The following is a 22,446-nucleotide window of genomic DNA, read 5'->3' on the forward strand; positions in this document are numbered from 1 at the left end:
TCTCTGCGTTTAGTGAGAACACCGCTTCAACAGTTTTCGCAACACATCAGAAGAATGCGTGCGTATGGTTTGTAAACGGGATGAGCTCGATTCTGAGGGGATTCCCGATGTGCGCCTCTAGTGTCGACAGTACGGTAAACTGTCTGCCCCCCTTTAAATCCTCTTTGTTATAATGACAGCGTTTGTTACCATCTGGTTCATTTTCAGTTATTAAGTTAAGTTAATGGATTTGTTTGATTCACGGAAAACAAATAACATGACGCACATTTCAAGGGGGGGGGGGGCAAATAAAAACAAACTGGAGCTTTTTAGAACAGGAAAATTACTCACAGTATTTGTTTATAGATTTAGTATCTTATGACTTCCCAGCTTAAAATCTAGTTCGTCCTAGAGGCCTTGTTTTTCGTTTGCAAATTCTCTTAAAATACACAGATGATTAAAGCCTACTGCCATGAATGGTTATGAATCGCTTTGAGATTCCAAATATCAAGTGTTGAATGAGATGAAACCACACACATTTTCTCAACACCTATTACTATTTTCACAAAACTAAAATCATATATCAGTGTTTATTACACAACATTTGGATTTTATCATCACAGCTTCTTGTTTTTCTGAGGAATATCTTATAAATCACATATAAAATAAATTTATACATAAATTTAATAAATAAATTTAAGGCATATAATAGCAAAATGAACCAGGAACTCAATTAATGTTTTTTTTTTCTTTTCCAAACCTAGCTAACCAACTTCCATGTTTGACACTGTTTATGTTACCCCTTTAGTTACTGCCCAACTGTATCCTGTAGTCCATAAGAGAGCTACATTATTTCTGTGCTTTACACAAACAAGTCTGGCATCGACTGTGATTATTTGCCTTTTGCTGAGATAATCTGGAAGTGTCCCAAGAGTCCTTTCAGGTCCCTGGTCCACTGTTTGGTTACTGTTATGGATGTGTACTGTTCCCTGCTCTGTGCGCACTTTTCTCTGTGAGTCACACCTTTTTCTAGGTAATGTGAGGATCACTGTTTTTCGAAAACACTCATAAGTACCAGTTAATATTGAACAATACCAGTTTATTTAAGGATCACATAAATAGTACTCCCTGCAACATTTTGACAATATGTCAAATTCACTGAGCAATTGCTTCTTTGAACTTTAAGGCACAACCTGGGGCTCGATCACACACTTTCTTATTTTACACAGTATGAGAGAAGTATTTGAACAAGGTTAATAGCTAGAAACTCATAGAGCGACATCAAATGACAAAGTGCAATTCAGATTAAACTGATTCTTTGATGAATATAAACAAAATCACGTTTTTGATTTATTTTGTAATGTAACATCAAAATCAATGTTCAAAGATTTTTAAGCAGTAATTCAATACCATGTAGAACTAAAAAAGTTGTAACTTATACATAACTTAATCAAGATAATAGAAACTGGTTTCTCTATGATTGGGAAAGCAGAGCAAAGCAGTTTGGTTTTGTTGTTTTTTTCATATAAATAATTTCAAAGACACAAGACATCGACATTCAAACAAACTTAGAAACGTAAAGACACTTTTTTTTTCATAATACTGCATTGACACTTGCGTCAAATAAATGGAGTAACTGCCTGTAACAAACAGACGGGTGCATCCCATATGTTTTCCTTCCTCCAGTCAGTCTCTTCCACCAGAAGTAACTTGGAGCTTGTAACTGGATGCAGCAGCAACACTGTGCTTAACTACTGGTCTGACTACATTCCACTAAAAACACAAACACTCGCCTATTTTAACCATGCTACTTCAAGTGCACATTTTTGTTTGTAATGTCCTGTAATTCAAGTTTGTACATGACTGTTTGAGCACATGTGCTTAGTTTAAATGCACTTCTGTAGACCTACGGACACACTGTGTCCATGGGCTTGCCTGGTTATACTGTCATGAAAGACTTACTCAGGAATTAGTCAAGAAACACTTCATACACACACAATTGTAAATATGGTATTTTAGTCCTATTTCCTACCCCTGTGAAAAGGGGCTGATAAGATGACAAAGATCTTCCTGGCAGCTTAAAAATATCTGAATGTAAAGATGTAAACAGATATTAAAATTGAATTTAAATTCTTTTCAAATGTTCCTGGATCTAGAATATGTAAGTGTGAATCTCAGTGCTGTAGCATCTGCGGTAGAAACCTGGCAGAGGCTCTTAAGAGCTGCTGATGGTTTCTCCTGAGTCGGCAGGAGGTGGAATATTAAGATCTCTGTGCATTATGAGGCCCTCTGAGGAGAGCATGGATGGAGGGCTCTCATCTGGTGACATGGGTTTAGTTTTGAAGGAGCCTTGCAGGTCCATGTTGATGCACAGCACGCCGGACAGCAGCTGCCTCTTGTACTGGTCGAGACGTGTGAAGACATCTAAGACTGAAGAACTGCTCCCATTCACCCAGGTGGGAAACAGGCTGGTGGAGCTGAACTGGGATGGGAGAGACTGGTAGTGGTGCAGCTCCAGCTGACAAGAAAACCTAGAGTAACAATTATGAGCATGCATGAGTGTGAAAGATGAGCCAGCTGTAACTGTTTCAATAAGTGACTAAAGTGGCTCGAATCAATATTTTTATAACAACGCATCAGCTGACAATGTGAAAGGAGTCGCTTGTACGGACAAAAAGCTTGTGGACACAGCTCACTGTTTGGCAATCTGGTCAACAACTTTGCTGTTTTGGTACACCCTAGCAGTACTCATAGTGTTGTTTTTGGCTGCACTGCTCGGCTTTTCAGAGAAAAATCTCTTAAAAACACATTGTGCTCTACCTGCTCAGACGGATACAGTCTGACGGTGAACTTAACGGATCATTTAGCAGCTAAAAATGTCAATGTTGTTTTTCTGCTGCCTCCAAGTGGCCAAAATAAGTCATGTTCACATACTATACAACAGCTCGCAGCTTGATGATGATGGATGTTAAAAGTTGCTTTAAAAAGACAAGTATAACAACAGTCGATGTAAATATGTGGCACAAATGTCTAATTGAAACTGTATATTGTATGTGGAATTGCACCTACCTTGCGGATATATTCTGGGAGATGCTTTTGGAGGTCTGGCGAAGAACACGCTGTAGGATTTTTAATATCTGCTCTCGAATCCAGCCCACGTCCTCTTGCACATCTGGCAGCCACTCCAGAAGTCTACACATGGGATGAAGCTGTTAGTCGATCAGCACAGAAGGCTCGTTCACTATTCTCAGCCACTAATCAATAAAAACATTCTAAAAACTCCAAACTCCAACTCAAAATAGCTGATTTTTGCTGTACATAATTGCAAATATAAGATCTAAGTAAACAAACAGGTGGCTCTGTGCTGTAGTACTGCTCCAAGTGAATAAGACAAGGAGGGAACGGGACCAGATGTAATTAAGACCTGCAGTACCTGAGAGTCACTGACATGGCAGACTCCAGAGGGAGAGTGTACGGGAGCATCATGGCTGAGACCATCCTGACAGGAAGCATGTTGCTCAGTGACTGCACCAGGCTCCTCCTTTCCATGCAGGCCTCAATTAGAGCTGCAGACAGAGGCAAAGAGGATCACAACGGTTCCCCAAAACTAGTCATAGAATTAACCTCAAATTAAAGTCTAAGTCTAAAAAAGGCTTCATCAAGTGTCTGGTGAGGATTTATGTGTAATTATCTCTCCTACTTCTTCTTATTAATACCCATCAAAGGTCACAAAGGCCACAGCTGTATTTAGAGGCTCATGAAAAGGTGATGTTTTAGAGATACATCGTTTTCACCGCTATGAAGACCCAACTACTCCTTCTTCTTGCACCTCCTCTCATTTGTTCTGTAATATGTTACCTTGGTGCAGTTTGGGTGGAAGGTGTTCAATGAAATGGTCCTCTCTTGAGGAGCTGCATTGAACCGTCACTGATCCCTCCTCCTCGTGGGTTTTTTCTTCCTCTTCATCGCTTTTATTGTCCTCCTCATCATCGTCATAATCCTCATTCTCTTCAGCATTAGCGAACAGGGGTCTGTCTTTTAGAGGTCCGTTGAAATTGAGCAAGCCTGAGCACAGAAGAAAATGTGAAGGTGTTATTTTTTTCTTGGTTAAATCTTTTCAACAAAATTATAAGTGTTGATTTTGTAAAGCAACCCCCAATGACTAATCCTTTTTCACTTTCACTCTATTGAAAAATTACAAAGACAATATATTTAATGTTTGACCTCATCAGTTTCATTGATTTTTGTAAATATCTGCTTATTCTAAATTAGATGCAGCAACACATTTCAAACACGTTGGGACAGGAGCCACTAAAGACTGGAAAGATGTGGAATGTTCCAAAAACACCTGTTTGGATCATTCCACAGGTAAACAGGTTGATTAGTAACAGGTGATAGTATCATGATTGGGGATGAAAAGGGCATCCCAGAAAGGCTCAGCTGTTCACAAGCAAGGATGGAGAGAGGTTCGCCTCTTTGTGAACACATGATTGTATAAAGGATGTTACTACATGGGCTAAGGAACACTTTGTAAAACTGCTGTCAGCAGATGTTTTACACAGTGTCTGAACTTTTTTGAAATCAGGGTTGCATCATGTTGATTATGTGTTGATAAACTGTCAAAAAAATTAAAAACAAAATGAAATAAACAAACAAGTAACCACACTGAGGACAAACTGATATGCTTTATCAAAACATCAGTCTCGCTAATTAAAGCCCTAAGCCCTTCTTTAAACTGAAGCATGACGTGATTTGCAGAAGGTTCCAAAACAAAGTAAATCACTGTTTTCTCACCATTCTTCTTTAAAAAGTGCAGAGCGTCTTTATATCCCTGCTTACACATGGCCTTCATAACCTGCATTCAAAACAAACACATATTCAGGTCTCATGAGTCTGCCGAGTTCACTCCAGTTCATCTGAGCCAATCAATTTTCTGTAAACGTCTGTGTGTGTGTGTGTGTGTGTGTGTGTGTGTGTGTGTGTGTGTGTGTGTATGTGTGTGTGTGTGTGTGTGTGTGTGTGTGTGTGTGTGTGTGTGTGTGTGTGTGTGTGTGTGTGTGTGTGTGTGTGTGTGTGTGGACCAAGAAGGTCGTAATCAAATGACCTACCATTGGGTCTGGAGGGAAAAGGGCTCTGGAGACTCTGTAGAGGTTGGTGAGAGTGAACTGGATGCTTGTGTTGGTGAATCGCAGCTCGTGTATGTTGGTGGAGGTGTCTCGGGGACAGATGTCGCTCTCTCCAGAGAAAGGGGACACGGTGATGGTATTTTTCAGCTCATACTGAGGCAGGTTGTCTGAGATTCCTCCATCTACATACCGCTGGACGATAAAAGATAAATATTATCATCAGAACAAGCAGAATTCTTTCAAAACAACAACTATAAACCCTTTGCACTGAAGGGTTTGTCCAGAGAGCAATCATTGACAGAATATGATAATCGTCACATGACATCCTGCGTATTGATTCACGTTTGTTTTTATCGAAGCTGGTGAACTTTTAAACTTGCGTCAACAAATGACAGCAGAGTGACATCAGATTCTTGAATTTGAGCCACTGAGGCTTTGGGAGGACAGAACAAACTCAAAGCCTCTGCCAGCATGGTCACATCTGGCTCTGCCACTCTCAAACTCTGGTCACATGGCCTGTATACACAAGCACATGTAAGCTCTTAAAAGCCACCACAGAGGCCAAAGAGGGAGGGTGGGAGCACTGGGATTGCGCAATAATGTTTCCCAGGAAACCTTTGTGCTAGAACATGTCCAGCAAGAAAAAAAAAAATCATTGTTTCCACACACGTGCCCTTCAGAGCAAACACATTCTTCAGGAAGGGAGGGCAGCTACTGAAATAGTGCCAAATGTAACAACAAAGCACAATAAGAAGAAATACAGTAAACGCTTCAAGCAAAGCAGCAGCAAAGTAAATGGGTCATTACACAGCAACACCTAACACGCAGCTTTCAATTTAAAATCCATGAAAATTACATTTGGGTTTTTCCTTTCAGTGGATCAGACATTGGCAACATGAGGACAGTGCAGTGAATGTACTCACCACTCCTTGCAGTGTGGGAGGAATAATGCCACAATACACTGGGATGAAGGCACTGCAGACACATGCCTGGAGAGAGAGATCATATAAGAAACACAGTTTTAACTTTGACACAACTAAAATGTCAAAAAACAAATGTATTGTACATATTATGGATGGATGAGTGATACATATGTATTAGCTACTGCAATGTCATGAATTGTTAAATGCTCAGAGAGGACACATTACAGTTATATTATGACATTACTGTAGCTCAGTCAAATAAACAGCCACTTATCATCATCATCATTTAATCTGCAGATTACTCTTTTGATTTACTGATCGATTGTATAAAATGTCAGAAACTAGTGAAAATAATTACTTGTAATTTTCAGAACAAAACATGACGTCTTCAAATGTTTTCTTTGGTTTTTCTAATAGTCCAACAGATAAAGGTGACCAAGATATAAGGACATCAAACAGAGAAAAACAGCAAAGCCTCACACATGAGAAGCTGAAATCAACAATAATATCCACATTACTAACGATCATCTGTCCAGAAATGTTCTTCTATGTCATATCCTCAGCACTGAGGCATTAAATCAACTATATCCTGACATCTGATTTCATTAATATCACCCAAATCTATCTATCTATCTATCTATCTATCTATCTATCTATCTATCTATCTATCTATCTATCTATCTATCTATCTATCTATCTATCTATCTATCTATCTATCTCCAAAATTTTGAGGAAAAGTACACTCAGACTCGATGCACACCTGCACCAGCTCCTCCTTGTTGTTGAAGTGTGACACCACGACATTTTCTCCATCTGTGACTCGGGTCAGAGAGATTCCTAACCGCCCGTTGGCCTGATGGTGGCAATCGGCTGGCAGGGTGCGGCTCAGCATGTGACGCACAATCTTCACCAGGTTAAAGGAAGGATGCATTGGTCCGAGGAACCGCTTCCTCGCTTCCTTGGCAACATCGATGATGCTCGCACCTGCCTCTCCTGTGAAGACATTAAGACACTGTTACCGTAAGTGAAGAGCTAAAGAGAAGATGGAAGTGTGCTCGTGCAGAAGAACTGTAATTTGTGTGCATAATAAAATCATTATTAAATTTTGTACTCAACCATACTTGGTAAAGGAAGGATTACAGAAGAGCCAACAGTGATGTTGTTATAGAGCAGGCAAGAGGATATTTTGAGGATATTATGTTTCTCTTAAAACAGAGAAGAAAATGGTTATCACTTTTAGGAGCACCACTGAACTGGAAAGGGCTTAGTTGGTGTTGCGTAATTATTTTTAAATGGCTCTGATCAAGATGCCATGTTGATCCTTTAACAGTGGTTCATGTACTAACTCTTATAGAGCAGTTGCTAGTTTTATGCCACTTTATTACTGTTCATATTGTTCCTGTACTCAAGTACTTTTATCTGACAGCTGCAGCTATGAGCAGCAGGTGTGGTGTATGTCGCAGATGAAGCACGTGCTCGGTTCAATTATTAACTAACAAAAAACAATCCACTTATCACTGATGGTGCATTATCATGAATGAAGTGGGGCTTACACATTAGTGTGTATGATACTGCAATATCATACTTATGTAATTTTGACTAAGAAAAATCTTATAATTATAAGAGGATTTCTACACTGTAGTAGCCTATTGCTAATTATATATCATAATGATAATGTACAACTGATGGTAAATGTTGTTAAAAGATTTGAATGCAGGACTTTTACTTTTAACAGACTATGTTTATAGTGTAATCTGAGGACTTCTTTCACCACTGGTAATTACACAGAGATGTCTGTTTACAGAACAAGACCTTAAATTCAGTAACTGACTCTGGCACCTTAAGTCCATTAAAAGATAAATACAGAAGAGATACGTACCAAGACAGACCCCAGTGACCAGTGCAGTCGCGGACAGGGCTCCGGCGGACGCCCCGTATATGTGCCGCGCGTTCAGCACCAGGAACGGAGCTCGTTCCACCAGACAGCTGGCAACACCGATGTGGTAAATACCCAGGAAGCCGCAGCCCGCAAACGAGATGTTCCACGGAGAGTCCAAAGGAAACATACCGGTGACCGTCCACGGCTTCGTCAAGTACGGCTAAGGTCGCTCTCAATGAGACAAAGTTCGACAGCTACAGGAGAACTACAAGTCTGCTGTTAACGCTAAACACTGTTTATTTTCTGTAAGTGGTTCCTCTTTACATGCTGCCTTTGGGTTAACGGACTTTGTCTGCCAACGCCGCAAGTCCCCTTTGTCTTTTTATACTGACATTAAAATACAAAATTCCCCTGTTGCCTTAGCTGTACCCCGTTAGTAAATGTTCTAATTAAACACAGGCTTAAGCTAGTTAAATAGCTTCGTGGTGAGCCACGGGGAGTTGTTGATGTTTCACCCACTTGGTTGGTGTGTATTGGTAGGCGAGCGCAGAGTAAACCGGCTTGTCCAATCACAATCGACATCGCAAAGCGTAGACACCAATTGCAGGTGAAATGGTTGATGAGATGACCAATCACAGTCCACAGCGCTGAAACACCCGCGAAGTCCTTGAGCGGGCACCCTGACAGCTGTCATATTCCCTAGACAGAGCGACGCGATTTGTTTTGTGCTTTCTAAATTTATCTGCCTGTTTGTTTGTGTTCATATTTTTGTTCATATCCTAAAAAAAACTAAACTAGGCTCTATTAGGATTTTTTTTTTCCGTAATAGGTCTTATCATATGGAAGAATGTATATTGATTTCCGACGGCGCAGTAAGGCCTGCTGGATACATTAACCTATTTACAGATCGATTAAAGCAAACGATGCGATAGCGCACTGACAGTCATCTGCTCTTGTTTATTTGTTGTAGTAGTCATGGTTAACACTTGAAATGCCTCTCAAGAACATGCAGGAGTTGAGAAGATTTAATGTTCAGCGAGAAAAGCAGAGTCTGTCCTCACAGAGTGGATGTGCACATTTGGCTTATTTGCAACGTCCGCATTACTAAATAGTAAACGGTAGTAGACTTTCACAAGAAATTGTAATGAAATCACAATTCTCTTGCATCCGAAGCTCACTCAACAAAAACAAAAAAATGTTTTTCTGTAACACTTCCTAGAAAAAACTATTCACAGAATTGGGCTGCAAATAGTTCATTTTTGTGGGCACAAATACAGTTTTCTTTGTGACATGGTTCCTCAGGGACCATCTCCCGTTGTGAAACCACCATCAGCTAGGGTTCATTGTGTATCCCTGCTCTATTGACTGCAGACAGTCAAAGCAACCCAGGGCCCCAGGAGTCCCAGGTTCATGGGGCTTTTTCATAGGAATGTGCACCACTAAAGGACAGTTTGTTGAAGTTGAATCAGTGACTCAGTCTGCTTGGTGACATCAGGGGGCCTAATAACAAAAAAACATTAAGTTAATTAAAGCACATTTTGTTGTCTGTTCACATTACTGATGTTCAAAAAAATCCAAAGGATGCAAAGTCCATCATGGTGAACTCTGTAGAGCACATCAAGCTGCACTTGTATGTCCGATTTCAAGTCAGTCAGACTTGTGGTGTGTGCGGCTTCTCCAACATTGGATTTCTGGGCCTTAATTACAGCGCCACCATCTGCCCAACTGGGATTATATATATCTTGTGAAGCAATTTGAGATGATGTAGCATAATTATTAATAATAATTATTATTACCATTATTTAACCAGGAAGTCCCATTGAGATTCAAAATCTCTTTTACAAGAGAGACCTGGCCAAGGTAGCAGCCAGTCACAACATATTAAGATGCAACAAATATGACATATTAAACAAACAACAACAAAAACAAAACAAAACAAAACATAGACTATTCCACAATAAAACAGCAAAAACAACTATTAAAACACAGTGGACCTCACAGGAAAAACAAGCACATGTCTCCATCACCACGTTCTTTATGATGCCCTCAAATTTATTAATTGATATGAGTGTTTCTAATCCAAGATCTGTTGTGTTTATTTCCAATGAGTCGTTTGGATTCAGGAGAAGAGAAGTCATTCTGGCTGAGTTCCAAGAAAAGTGACTCAAAAGGTGATATGTGTCTGACCGGATGATGACAGCCGCACTGGGAGGTTTTCTGGGCAGATTTTGTTATTGCATCTGAATGGAACAAATTCTTTTCTACATAAGTAAATGGTTTCCACAACAGAGATGAACTTTTGACAAAATTTCTTGACCAAGATGCAGTGCAGTTTGTGCTGATGGGTCACAAAGGGGTTATGAGATAAAAACAAGATGTGTTATCCTTTTGAAGAAGAATGACAGTTCAGACAAAAATGATGAGAATCAGAATCCAATTTTTTTTTTTCCATTGCTCACAGTCTACTTACACAGGAATAGACATAACAGCTAAGAACAAGGACAACAAAACTGAACAAAGGCAAAGAACAGCCAGGACTTGAATACATGTGCTTACACAGAGGATACAGCAATACAATATAATATATATTGACAGTGACAATGCATGATGATATTAATGTGTTATAAATGGTGCATTTAAACTGTCAAAATATAATCTATAATGGAAGTAAGTGGATGTTTTACTGCCAGAGAATCATTGACACTGTATGACAGATTTAACTGATCACCAGAGTGATAGCCTGTGCGAAGAAACTGCTCTTGTGTTTGTTAGCCTTGTGTTGGGTCTGCAGTGCTCCTGCATGGCGGTCAGGTTGGAACCAGTGATTTTCTGTACAGTCTTGACTGTCTGCAGCAGTCAGCTCCTGTGCTGGCCAATCATATATGCATAAATAAAGATACATAAGTTTTATCTTACTTTAATCAAAATTTGAATTGCGCATTATAAGTTTAACAGACTAAATTTGAAAAAAAATCATATTTGGTCTTTAAATTATGAATTAATTATTGTACTGTAAAAACAAATACTTGTAGTAGCACTTTTGTGATTAAATTCACTGATGTGTCTGCCTATGATATTTAAAGAAATTAATCTCTAAAATTCCACATTTATCTCATGATAAACAGATGGATGTTTGAGCAAAAGAAGCCTAACAAGCACAATTGCTCCTCTTGAATTAAGCTGTAAACATTTTGATTTAATATAATTCTTTGTTTACACTGTGAGCCATGTGCGTGTTGGGTACTGTATGGAATACACAGAACACCACACTGTGAAACGTGTTGGTGGAGCTGATTAACAGCGCCACCTGATGGCCGAACAGGCACCGACAGCCAGTGCACACGTTGACAAGACCGAACCGTCCCGCCCTGAGTTGAAACTTTGGCGGCGCAAGTATCAGGGCGCTCGGTGTTAAACCCAGGAGCAACCGGAGAGGCGGGGCACCCTACTTTTAAACCGATAGAGATGACTAGGCTCCTCCCGTCGTGCGTCCGTGGGAGTTGTAGTTAAAAACGAACGTACCCACTGAAATGCGAAGCGTTTTCTTTCAAAACATTGTTGGACAGGAGGAAGTGAGCACAGTGGCGGCTGGAGAGGACAGATTGGAAAGGCAGGTTAACTAAAAGAATTATGTTACACATTATTTAACAAACATAACACTACGCTACATTAGCTTATAAGTAACATTAGAAATGGAAGAGGTCACTAACGAAGCCACAGAGGCCAGCAGATGTTATTTTATATAAATTCACGGAAATATGATGAGGCTACAACATAACTGTGGCTAGCTAAGGGCTAACAATACTGTAACTGTTACAGCAACGTACTCAGCAAACGTGTCCAGTAAAGTGTCCCTCGTCGCTTTTGTCATTTAGCTCCATCTGGCTTTAATGACAGTGACACATCAGACAGACGCATCATGCAGAAAGACAACCTCGGAGCAGTACTGGACCGGTAGGACACTGTTAGCTAGCAGTGTTATAAACAGCAGCTTCAATGGAGAGAGGCAGCGAGGAAGGGGCTGCTCCTGACGAAGATGGGGACCAGAAAGTCGGTTGGATGATGAAGCCTGACAGGTCAGAAACTAAAGAAGACGAAGTGACACCTGCACGTAACCCAGCGGGAACAGAAGCCAAAGACCCTTCTGCGGATATTTTGGCTGTGAAGCTCTGGAGAGGACTTGTTTTCCTGGATCAGGAGAAACCAGAGAGGAAGACTGGACCAGCTGCATCAGATGCCCTGTTATCTGATGGTCAGGCAGAAGCTGTTGAGCCAGAGAGGGATGCTCCCTCTGTGTCTCCCTCCAGCCTCATGGACACCTGTGATCCTTCCATATCAAGCCTCTCCTCATCTTACTCCTCCACTCACCATCATCCCAATTTATCTTCATCCACATCTTCCTCTTCCTCGGCCTTGTCTCTGACTCCACCCTTGCCTCCCACTGTGGAGCTTGCAGCTGTGTTGACTGATACAAGGCTGACCCTGGATGTGTACCAGGGAGGAGCAGGGGCACTGCCTCTGCTTTGGAGGTCCATCCCAGAGCAGCTGAGGGGCCTCCAGTACCTGAGACTGGGCTCTGAGGACAAACCAGGCTTGGATGGTGCAGTGGATGTCCTACCCCATCTGGCAGAGCTGCGCTCACTGGCTATTCGTGGTACTTGTATGCTTAATTCCATGTGGTATCAGCTGCTTGTTAGCATAGATCCTTAAATGCTTTATTCATTGTAGTTTTTATTCTTAGTCTTCGCTAAAACTTTGACATACAAAAGAAGATGCAATATATATTGTGTTAATACATTAAAATCTGGGTGTCATTTTCTGTGTTTTTCCTTGCTTTGCTGTAATATTTTTGCTTCTAACTGCACATTTCTCTCTTAATTCAAGGACACTGTTTTTATGACTCACAAGGTGATCCACTGCCTGGCCTCCTCACCACTTTGCCCTCATCCATTTCCTCCCTTTCAAATCTGTTGCACCTGGATCTTTCCTTCAACCAGCTCATCTGTCTGCCATCCTGCCTTCTCAGCTTGCCTGTACTGTCCTCTTTGCTCCTCTGTCACAATCGCCTCTCAGCTTTGCCTCCTGACATAGGCCTGCTGTCCTCCCTCACCTACCTCTCCCTCTTGGGCAACGAGCTGGTCTCTCTCCCCCACAGTCTGGGTGAGCTGAAAGCACTACAAACACTGGATGTTTCACATAACCTCCTTCAGCAACTACCTGATGAAATTGGTTCTCTGGAGGAGCTTGTTAAGCTGGAATTGTCCCACAACAAGCTGAAGCAGCTACCAGAGAGCATGGGTAAGGGTGTGAGGGTGAGTGGTTGTGTCAATGAAGGACCATCACAGTAATCAACTGGAAGTCTCATTTTGTTTCATTGAAGTTAAATTCATGAATGCAGCAGTAAAAAAATAGCCCCTTCTTTGTTGCCCAGGCTCTCTCCTCTCCCTAAGGGAACTTGTCATTTACAGCAATGACCTCCGCCTGATCCCACATTGCCTGGACAAACTGTCTCTGCTCAAAATAGATGTGCGTGACAATCCTTTGGGACAACCCCCAACCCCTCCTCCTCTGCCTCCTACACCTGGTGAGCAGAGAAATGTAATGGCTTCAAATTGAGAAGTGCTTCAATCATTTGCCATTAGATACTGACTTGCATCACTGTTTCCTCACCAGATAAAACAGAAACAAAAATTCCAGAGCTGCACCTTGGATTTAATCAGCACAGGTACAGTTTACTCTGAACACACAAACATTTTCAAAATCTCAGCAGTAATATTGTCTGTGAAGGTGTTTTTGACTAAGATTAAAGATGTTGTGCTCCTTTTGCTCCTTAGTTTCTCTGTTTCGTCTGCTGGATGTCATGTGTTTCTCCCAGGGGGGGCTGAGCTGCTATTCCCCCCTGGATGCCTGATAACAACCACAAGACTGGAGTGGGCAGAGAAGAGGCCAGAGAGGAAGTGGGTTAGGCTGGAGGAACATGACATCTTACTCAGCCGTCCACTGGAACTGCGTCCTCATGGAATTACATTTCTAAAGGTATAAAAAAATAGTAGCATGATCAAATGCAGAATTTAACTGCACAACAGCTGCCAACATAGACAACAAGGTCAGCAGCATATGGGATGATGTTAATTTCGTCAGGGAAATGTTTTAGGGGTAAGACAAATCAGGAAAGGACACGTTGCGACTGATAAAACCCAGTCAGGAAGTGAATGTGGGTGTCTGCGTCATTGTTTCCAGAAGTCTCCATCCATTTCCAGACTACAACACAATCCCAAAGTTGTTAAAGTAAAACGGGATCAGCAGTGTTTCCAAAAGTCTCATTTTTAGGGTTTCTAAAATGCTGTGAGGCGTAAATGTAGCAAAAGTTATGCATTTTAAAATGAAAGCATATTAGTGTGGATGTAGCCTAAGAGACATGGTCATGTATCAGGAGCGGAGCATCTAGTGGAAAATATCTAGTTGCATTATGGGAAATGTAGTATCCAGAGTTTTTGGAACTTGATCCAATAGGAATGAAGTGCAATAAGAAATTGCTGGACTACTCTAATTGAATATTGTGAAGACTAATGTGAAAACACACACTCTTTCAGTTGTGTTTCGAAAGAGTTTTATTCTTGCATCTAACTGTTTTCTTTCCTGCATTTGCATGACATAAATGTACTTCAACTTTGAAATCCTCACAGCCGGTGGAGGTGCGTGTGACATATCATCGAACAAGAAAAAGGCAGGTGGTCGTGCGGAGGTTTGACGGACAGTCATGGAGCACTCTGCCCACTGTTCTAAGGAGAGGAAGCGAGAGCCATAGCAGTCACCCCGATGGACATCCGGCCAGGGTAAAGTATGAAACCTCCTACTGATAAAGAATTTTGTTACAGTTGTATTTAAGTTTTTTGTTGGTAGTACAAATTGTAATATAAATGTTGAAAAAAATGACCTCTTGGTGTATCTTCAGCTGGCCTGCTGCGCAGTGCGGCAGTTTTCTTGGTTTATGGCAGTTTCCCGTCCAGTAAAGGACAGTTGCTCTGTTACACCAGCTGGAGCTCTGCTGGTGTCCAGCTCTGACCCTGGAATTAAACTCCACTTCCCTCCGGACTCCACCGTGCAGACCCGCACTATAACTTTACAGGTAGCGCTGCAGTATATGGAGGTCTATATTAGTTTGCCATTAAGGTACCTGGTTTGCATGGCTGTAGTTTGTTTCTCTTTCTGTAGGTGCTGCAGGTGTCCGTGTCGGAGGTTCAGGCATTGTGTGGTGATCCTCAGGCCAGCGTTAGTCCTCTCCTCTGCCTCTCCCAGACTCCCAGCATACATTTCCTCCAGCCTATCAAAGTTCAGGTCCCTCTGCCATCTGGAGTCACAGGTACAGGATGCCATATACCTATACCTTCATTCTCATACATGTTTATATTAGCATGCATTAACATTGTCTGGTGCTTCTGCAGGCCACACAGTTGACATGTCCCGTTTGCATCTGCTACATGGAGACCCTACTGCCCAAACCTGGACTGACATTACATCGCAAGTGTCTCTCTACGTCACCCATTTGTACGCCATTTTCTACATCACACATTTCTCCTGGTAAGTTTTTATAATATATTCTGTGCACTTTGCTTTACACTTATGCACTGCTGCACTTCTTTTACTTGATATTATGCACACTGTTTTCTTCTTATTATTCAGTGGGGTTTTAATTTCCATCTTACGTCATATATTCTCTGTCAAGTGGTGTTTATATCGTGTGCACCCTCACAGGTACTGGCTGTGGTACACCACTCAGCGCTGTGTTAGTGGGGTGGTCAGGAAGGTCTATCAAAGGCTAAAACAGTTCAAAGTGCAGTTCCTTGTCCTCCAGCGGAAGACTGATCCTTCACAAGTTATGCTACAGTGTTTACCTTCTAACAAGGTTTGTAATTCTCCTCCTCTCTGAGCTGTAACTGTGTACTTTGATGGAACTAGTGACACCAAGGACAGACTGTATGTCAGCCCGCTTCTCTCAGCCTCTGTGTGTGGTGTCTGAGCTTCATCATCGTGTGTGTGAACTGAATCTTAACCTTTATGCATAAATGCTAAACAGCGATTGTGATGCTTCTTCCTCAGGTGGACAGCAGAGTGCAGTCTTTGTCAGAGCAATATGATGGACCTCAGCCTTCAGATCTGTGTGACCTGCTGGAAGGAGAGCAGTTCTTTGCTGGCTTTGAGAGGGGCTTAGATATCAGCACAGGTCTGAAGTCCTCTTTGAGGCTCTCTCTTACATAAACAGTTTTTTTTCTCCTGCTCCCTTTCCTTCCAAGGTCTTGTGATATGTTGTTATGTAATAATTGTCCTGAAACTGCTATTTGTAAGAAGTCTTGAGATGATATTTTCCCTTTTTCTCCAGAGAGGCCAGATTGTGTCGGGGGAAGACTGTGTTTTGTGTTTTACTCCAGCCTGAAGAATCTGAAGGAAGTGTACATCTGTCCAGCTCAGGGTCAGAGGGGCCCAGTGAGAGGACAAGTAAGACAGACGTCATGTTCAGCAGATAAGAAAGTTCACTGACTAAAATAATGATTCTGCTGTGTTTTCTCTCTGAACATGTATAAACAAACAAACAAATGTGAATCTCATATTTCCTCACTGCATGGTGGTGCAAGGACTGCATGACCCTGCGTACATTATATTAGAACAAACAATAAGTAACAGATTGTACATATCGCTTATCTACATACAGTACAGTACATCCTACACTAAAACCCCATTTGGACAGGATTTACATTTGAGGGGGAAGTGGAGAATAAAATATTCATTATATTCTTTTGTAATTGAACTAATGTGACTGTATCGGTCTGCAATAGACATCTACATTGAGCAAGATAAAAGAAAGAGCCAAAAGTCCCCACATGGGGTGTGGGTGAGTTGAAGGGGAAGCAAAGATACTGTGGGAAGTGAATGAGTCAAAAATCATACTCCTCCTCTGAGTCATTCCTCATTCAAATCTTTACACACAGAAGAGGATATCATTATCTCCAATGTCCATCATGAATAAGCATCTGTAAAGCCACTTCGAAATCATAGAAAAAGACTCTTCAGAACCTGCTTAAGAATCATCACATTTTTAGATTTTCTTCAGTAGCAAACTAATCCGGTGACAGTTGTCAGTACGTCCGTGGGTACATTGCAGACAGGAGCAGCTATTAGTTAATTCAGCAAACTTTTAAGGGTGCCAGTTTGCTAAGATGTAAACAAATGTCGGAAAAAACAGGGCTCAAAAGTGAATACCAGGGCTTTACCTACAGCCTATTTGATGAGTAATGGGGTCTTGTTCTACTGATGCCCTTAATTTCTTCTGCTGTCATAGTGGCACCCAAATAGGTCTATATGTTATGTGTGTAGCAAACATGTTTTCAGACCTATTACGTTTTAATGCAAAAGTTAAACAGTCAGACCTGATGGAAATAAAAGAAAAAAGAGAGAGGCCCAGCAGTTCTTCCTGTGGAAAAATCCACTTTAAAATACAAAGACGCCGCTCTGTACAGGATTGAGATTACAGGGGGACCAGTGAGTTTGCAGAAAAGCAGTGGCTAATGGTGGCTGTACTGTATTACTGGGGCGAGGGTGAATAATTACCCACGTACGCACTCCTGAGTGGATTAAAATCACTGACCGGTGCAGCTAATGTTAAAGTCACCCCACCTCTGACACATAAATCCAGTCTGAAAAGGGCTTTAAATGACCAGACAGTAGAAACTGCTGCACACTGTAATACAATCCAAACTAATCCTTTATTAAACGCTGCCTTTGTGAAACTTGTTTGTCACAGTGTCAGAAATGTGTTGGTAAAATATGAGGCCGTTTTTTTAGGATTCATGCTTTTTTCTTTTGGTTTTGGTTTGCATCATTTACTGACCTACATTGTCTGTTTCTGCTGCTGTGGTCAGTCAGTGTAAAGTGTACCAGTTCACTGTGGATCAGTACCAGTTAGAAGTGCTGTTGTTATTTTGTCCCATGAATGAGTCTGTAAGCACTGTTAGGGCAACACGCTGAAAATATGTTTGATACCTCTGTTACAGGTGTCTTTTTATAGAGGGGAGATTCCCAACAATCTGCCAGAGGAAGTGGCGAGAAAGAGGAAAGGACATGACAGCCAGTGGCTTGCAACTTTACCACTCAGACTTCCTGTCAGTTGGAGTGACAGTTTGTTTTTCCTTATTTCATATGATAATATGTTTATTTTTTATCTCGCGATAGTAAACAAATTCATATGAACCTGTTGGTATCCTTACGTGATAAAATATTAAAATATGTGTATATTGGTTCTAAATAGAAATAAAATATGTACACTATTCCTCCCATACATATTAGTTGTGCTGTTGTGCTTGTTGGATGCTACCCACGAATAACATCATAACCTGAGGGGAGCACTGCACATATTTATCTCAACTCTATTTTTGTCATAGGCTCTAAACTCAGAAAATCATTTTATCACGGAAGATCTCCAGTACCCTCCTCTGAACCTGGGTGACCCTGAGAGTGGCTACCTGACAGAAGCCAACTTGCTGTCCATCTCTCTTCAGATTGGACAGGACTGGCGTGTTATTGGCATCAATCTTGGCTTAAGCTACCAGGAGTTGGACCGCATCCAGTATAAGTACAGGTAGGAAATGACAAGCTGTGTGATGCGCAGTCAGAATTTCTTAACTCAACAATATTGGTAATTCAGAGGATGTTGATATTAATTGAAGAGGTTAGGTACACATTCAGAACTCGGAAAGCAACACATAAACATTAATCTATTATAGAACCAGCATTATCTCAACCTGACTTGTTCAATCTATGCTTTTGTTAAAGAAAGAGTAAAATGTGTCAACGTGCAAGAGAGATTTGGATCAAATACGAACATGTTTAAAGCATCTCTGCATGAGAGAATGATGTAACCAGTGCGTGCACACATGTTAGCACAGCCAAAGCCTCCAGGGGACAAGATGGAGTGAGATGTAATGTGACTGAAAGAAAACCGCAGTGGGAGAGAAATGGTAGAGAATTTTGATTGTTTTAATCTGCACTGTCAGCCATCACTAAGCCATCTGGGACACTGCAGGAGATTACACACAGACTGATGCTCATCTGTCCCTCCCCCTTCTCCTCATGCTCAGAAAAATGTTGCATCCTGGAGGTGGAGGAAAAATGCATGATGTAAAAACATACAAATATATACTTAAATGGTTTTCCGTTTAAGGTTTTTATATAGGAATTCATTCACGTCACTTTAATTAAATGTCTTCCTTTCTAAACAGGTAGCACATAACCTAAATCTCCAAAACTGGATGCACACGCATCTACAATTTATACATGGTCTGTAATCCATCTGCGTGGAGAATCTAATACCACACTTCAAGAGGCTGTGCCAATACGTTTCATATCATTTGTTTTTAAAGTACCACTCTGCCAGTGTTACTTCCTGTTTTTCAATTAAGGTTCTTTCTCAAACAGAGAATAAGGCGGTGATTACTAGTTGGATGTGATCCATTACCATGGCAACCACATTGTCATTCTAGCATAAGTGTCAAGGTCAGTATCATTAGCATGGATAGCAATAGCAGTCACTCCAACATAAGTTATGAGGTGGAAGATTTGTCTTCACCGTCATCAGACCATATGCTCTGAGCCAGTGGCTCGCATTTTTTGAGACATGCAAGGGAAATTCTCCTTGTTGCTCGTTGAGAGTCACTAATTCTCTGAAGAATTATAGACTTGGTGTGATGAATCAGGTCTCTTTAATACATGCAGCATGGAGGGAAGACTCATGCAGAGTGTTCTCTGCAGATCTCCACAATGTCTTGGCTTTTATACTGTTTAGCAACAAAAAGGACAACTGGTTGTCACATGCACCTGGTATTGGTAAAACAATGACCATTTGGGGGAGTGCATTCATCTTGTTTATCAGGGTTCACACTATACCATAATCGCACCTTAAACTTCCCCCTTCATCCTGTTTCCATCATGGAATGTCCTTTTGTCCTCTTTCTCACCTCAGTGAGACAGGGCCACAAAGACTTTTACAATTCATAGACTGATTCCTGGGATAAGTAAGTCATCTAATTCGTACAGACACCACAGGTGAGTCTACGGCTTCTCAACCTGCAGAGCCAGGTTAATGCGCTGGTGATGTGTTGGAATGTTAGTGGTGTTATAAGCTAACATGTTCACTTAGAACAGTTTTGGCTCCATCGACGAGGTTACATGTCACTAACAGAGATATAAAAAAATCCATATGTGAAATCAGATGATGGCTTAACTTTATTGAAGCAGCATCATTGCTTTATTTTATCATAAATGTCCTTGAATTTTCCTCCTCAGTGGCTACAGTTTCACATAGCCTCCAAATCTTGGCAGGATAGAAAATTGTGTAAAACAATATAATGTCTTGTTGCATATTGAAATTAAGACAGCTGCTACAAACCTGAGTTGTAGGAATTGTAGTAACACTGAGTCTGTATAAACAGGTGTATTTGTGCCTCCCTGCCAGAAGCTTGAGATACTGTGAGCTGTCGTCAATCAGGTTATAAAACTGCCTACTGTTTTGTCCAGTGACATATGGTGAAATTATTTATAATCTAAAATGATCACCGGGCAGGTAGGGGCCACATTATGGTGAATAAAAACCATGTGCAGTAGGTCATAAACCCCCTCCTCAACCTGCAGTTGACAGCGTTCAACTGAACTTCCCCAGAGTTCACCTGGAACTGATCAGACAGCCTCTTTAAAACAGACTTCAAGCTAGGTTGAAAATTTGACGCCCGCCAGGGTTTAATTAGAGCATGCCCGCCATCCCAAAGGATGCAACATGAAAATGGATTCTTGTATGAAAAAATGTTTTCCTGCAAAGGTGATTAAATTAGCAAATATTGTAACATATCCCTCAAATAAAAGAAGTACAAAATAAAGCTCCAACACAACGGCACTCAAATCCCCTTCAAAATAAAAGCACAGGATTTTTTTTTATTTAACTTTCTTTTTCTTTTTGCCCACCCACTTTTGTGTCATGACCCACCAGTTGAGAATTACTGCTTTAAGGTCCAGTATCTAGAAAATGATTGTATCCTAAGGCTGATTTGAAGCATACAGTACTGCTCACGGCCATGGCTGATCATTCCAGTTAAAGAATATCACTTGTGGTCATGTGAAAAATGCCAATATTTTAATATAATAAATAAATAAATAAATATATGTATATTATATTTTATAGGTCACTGGAGTCAATATAAAATATCTTGTGTGTGTTCTGTCGCCACCAGGGACAATTTGGGAGCCTTGGTGCTGGACATGCTGTTCCACTGGGCCCGGGGACAGAGGAATGCAGGACCAGGGTCGGTGTCGAGGCTGGTGGCAGCTATGATAGAGAGCGACAGGAGGGACCTGGCAGATGAGATTGAGGACATTGTCAGTATAGGAAGGAGAAAGTACTCAGAGTCACTGAGGAGAGTAGGTCTGGAAGCAGAGAGCTCCTCCCTTGGTGAAACACAACAGGAGATAAACCCACGCTGAGTGCAGATGGCTGACTTGCACTTGAGCAATCTGTTTGTATACAGTGTCCCTCATCATCTCATCCTGCTGTCTAAAGAACTGTCCTGAAGTACAAAAAACATCTCTATTTTTCCACAGTCATGATGGCCAACCACCAGCTTGTGGCACCTTTCACGAGACCTACAGGAAACAAGTGAAACGGATAATGGCCTGTGGCTTGTTTTCACCACTTTTTAAGAACTGTCTCAGTAGGCAAGACAATACTGTGGATGCCCATTTCTGCCAGGAAAAACAGAAAAAAATGATGAAATGTCATATGATGGAATAAAAAAAAAACCTCATGTTAAGTAAGTAATTAAGTAAGTAATTTATTTATATAGCACATTTCATAGACTCAGTGTGCTTTAGTCAAAATGTTAAGACAAAATTATGAGATACTAAGAACATCTTTTACTCATATCTAATATTTTTGATGTACTACCTCAGAATTTTGAATTACAGTAGTATCTCATAATTTGCACTAAATATATCAGAATTTTGATTTAATATTTCATCATTTTGACATGCAGTCTCAATTTTGACTGATCAGTCAGACTTTTGACAGTGTCATCTTTTTGTATCTGTTGTGACTTACTGTGAGTCTTTTTTTTCCCCCCCATTACCTTTCATGTTTTTTGTAATTTCTTGGCAGAACAGTAACATTGAATTCCATGAAATTCACCAATAACTGTTCAGGACAGAGTGGAGAGGCAGAGCAAACACTGGGAGCTGCTGGACTGTTTTATGGTTGATTTAATGTCCTCCTTGTGTGCCTTTGGTCACCTAGAAACCAGCTCACCTGCAGCGCTCGGCAATAAATCAGGACCTTAAGTTTTTAGATGTCTATGAATTTTCATCTCTAGTAAATCTGTGATATAAAGAAATGTGTCTGTGTGTGTTTTTTGTTTGTTTGTTTTGACTTTCAGCTGCGGGTCCTGCAGTGAGTCATTGGTTGTTTCACACACGTTTATTGCTGCATGCTGCGCCTCATCCCCAA

At 41.0% G+C, this 22,446-nt stretch overlaps 2 protein-coding genes across 3 annotated transcripts; one reads left to right on the plus strand and one right to left on the minus strand.

Annotated features, from left to right (window-relative positions):
* Positions 1 to 1,059: 1,059 nt before the first annotated feature.
* Positions 1,060 to 8,420, minus strand: pnpla2 (patatin-like phospholipase domain containing 2). The gene is made up of 9 exons (XM_070973165.1): positions 7,908 to 8,420; positions 6,789 to 7,021; positions 6,029 to 6,094; positions 5,088 to 5,297; positions 4,774 to 4,834; positions 3,838 to 4,044; positions 3,413 to 3,545; positions 3,049 to 3,171; positions 1,060 to 2,510 (listed from the first exon to the last, which is right to left on the minus strand). The coding sequence occupies exons 1-9, from the start codon at positions 8,092 to 8,094 to the stop codon at positions 2,195 to 2,197; spliced, it is 1,536 nt and encodes a 511-aa protein (XP_070829266.1). The 5' UTR covers positions 8,095 to 8,420; the 3' UTR covers positions 1,060 to 2,194.
* Positions 8,421 to 11,501: 3,081 nt separating this feature from the next.
* pidd1 (p53-induced death domain protein 1) lies at positions 11,502 to 22,326 on the plus strand. Of its 2 annotated transcripts, none has more exons than XM_070971321.1 (15): positions 11,502 to 12,561; positions 12,792 to 13,205; positions 13,339 to 13,491; positions 13,581 to 13,632; positions 13,742 to 13,943; positions 14,594 to 14,743; positions 14,863 to 15,036; positions 15,123 to 15,270; positions 15,353 to 15,488; positions 15,663 to 15,813; positions 16,008 to 16,131; positions 16,288 to 16,403; positions 17,957 to 18,064; positions 18,344 to 18,540; positions 21,182 to 22,326. In XM_070971321.1, exons 1-15 carry the CDS (start codon positions 11,904 to 11,906, stop codon positions 21,429 to 21,431), a joined length of 3,033 nt encoding a protein of 1,010 aa, XP_070827422.1. In that variant the 5' UTR covers positions 11,502 to 11,903; the 3' UTR covers positions 21,432 to 22,326. The 2 variants fall into 2 exon arrangements, with proteins under 2 accessions (XP_070827422.1, XP_070827423.1); XM_070971322.1 differs by having other exon boundaries at positions 15,395 to 15,488.
* The last annotated feature ends 120 nt before the right edge of the window (positions 22,327 to 22,446 follow it).

Source organism: Chaetodon trifascialis, chromosome 10, assembly GCF_039877785.1.
Source record: "Chaetodon trifascialis isolate fChaTrf1 chromosome 10, fChaTrf1.hap1, whole genome shotgun sequence".
Classification (NCBI taxonomy): domain Eukaryota; kingdom Metazoa; phylum Chordata; class Actinopteri; order Chaetodontiformes; family Chaetodontidae; genus Chaetodon; species Chaetodon trifascialis.

Bases quoted from the DNA above. Each gene is read 5' to 3' on its own strand.
- pnpla2 (XM_070973165.1), bottom strand. From the start codon at position 8,094: ATGTTTCCTTTGGACTCTCCGTGGAACATCTCGTTTGCGGGCTGCGGC. The intron at 7,022-7,907 runs GTACGTATCTCT...ATGTCTTCACAG, and splicing joins GGTCACTGGGGTCTGTCTTG to GAGAGGCAGGTGCGAGCATC. The intron at 4,835-5,087 runs GTAGGTCATTTG...TTTTGAATGCAG, and splicing joins TTTTCCCTCCAGACCCAATG to GTTATGAAGGCCATGTGTAA.
- pidd1 (XM_070971321.1), top strand. From the start codon at position 11,904: ATGGAGAGAGGCAGCGAGGAAGGGGCTGCTCCTGACGAAGATGGGGAC. The intron at 15,037-15,122 runs GTAGCGCTGCAG...CTCTTTCTGTAG, and splicing joins CCCGCACTATAACTTTACAG to GTGCTGCAGGTGTCCGTGTC. The intron at 15,489-15,662 runs GTAAGTTTTTAT...GCACCCTCACAG, and splicing joins TACATCACACATTTCTCCTG to GTACTGGCTGTGGTACACCA.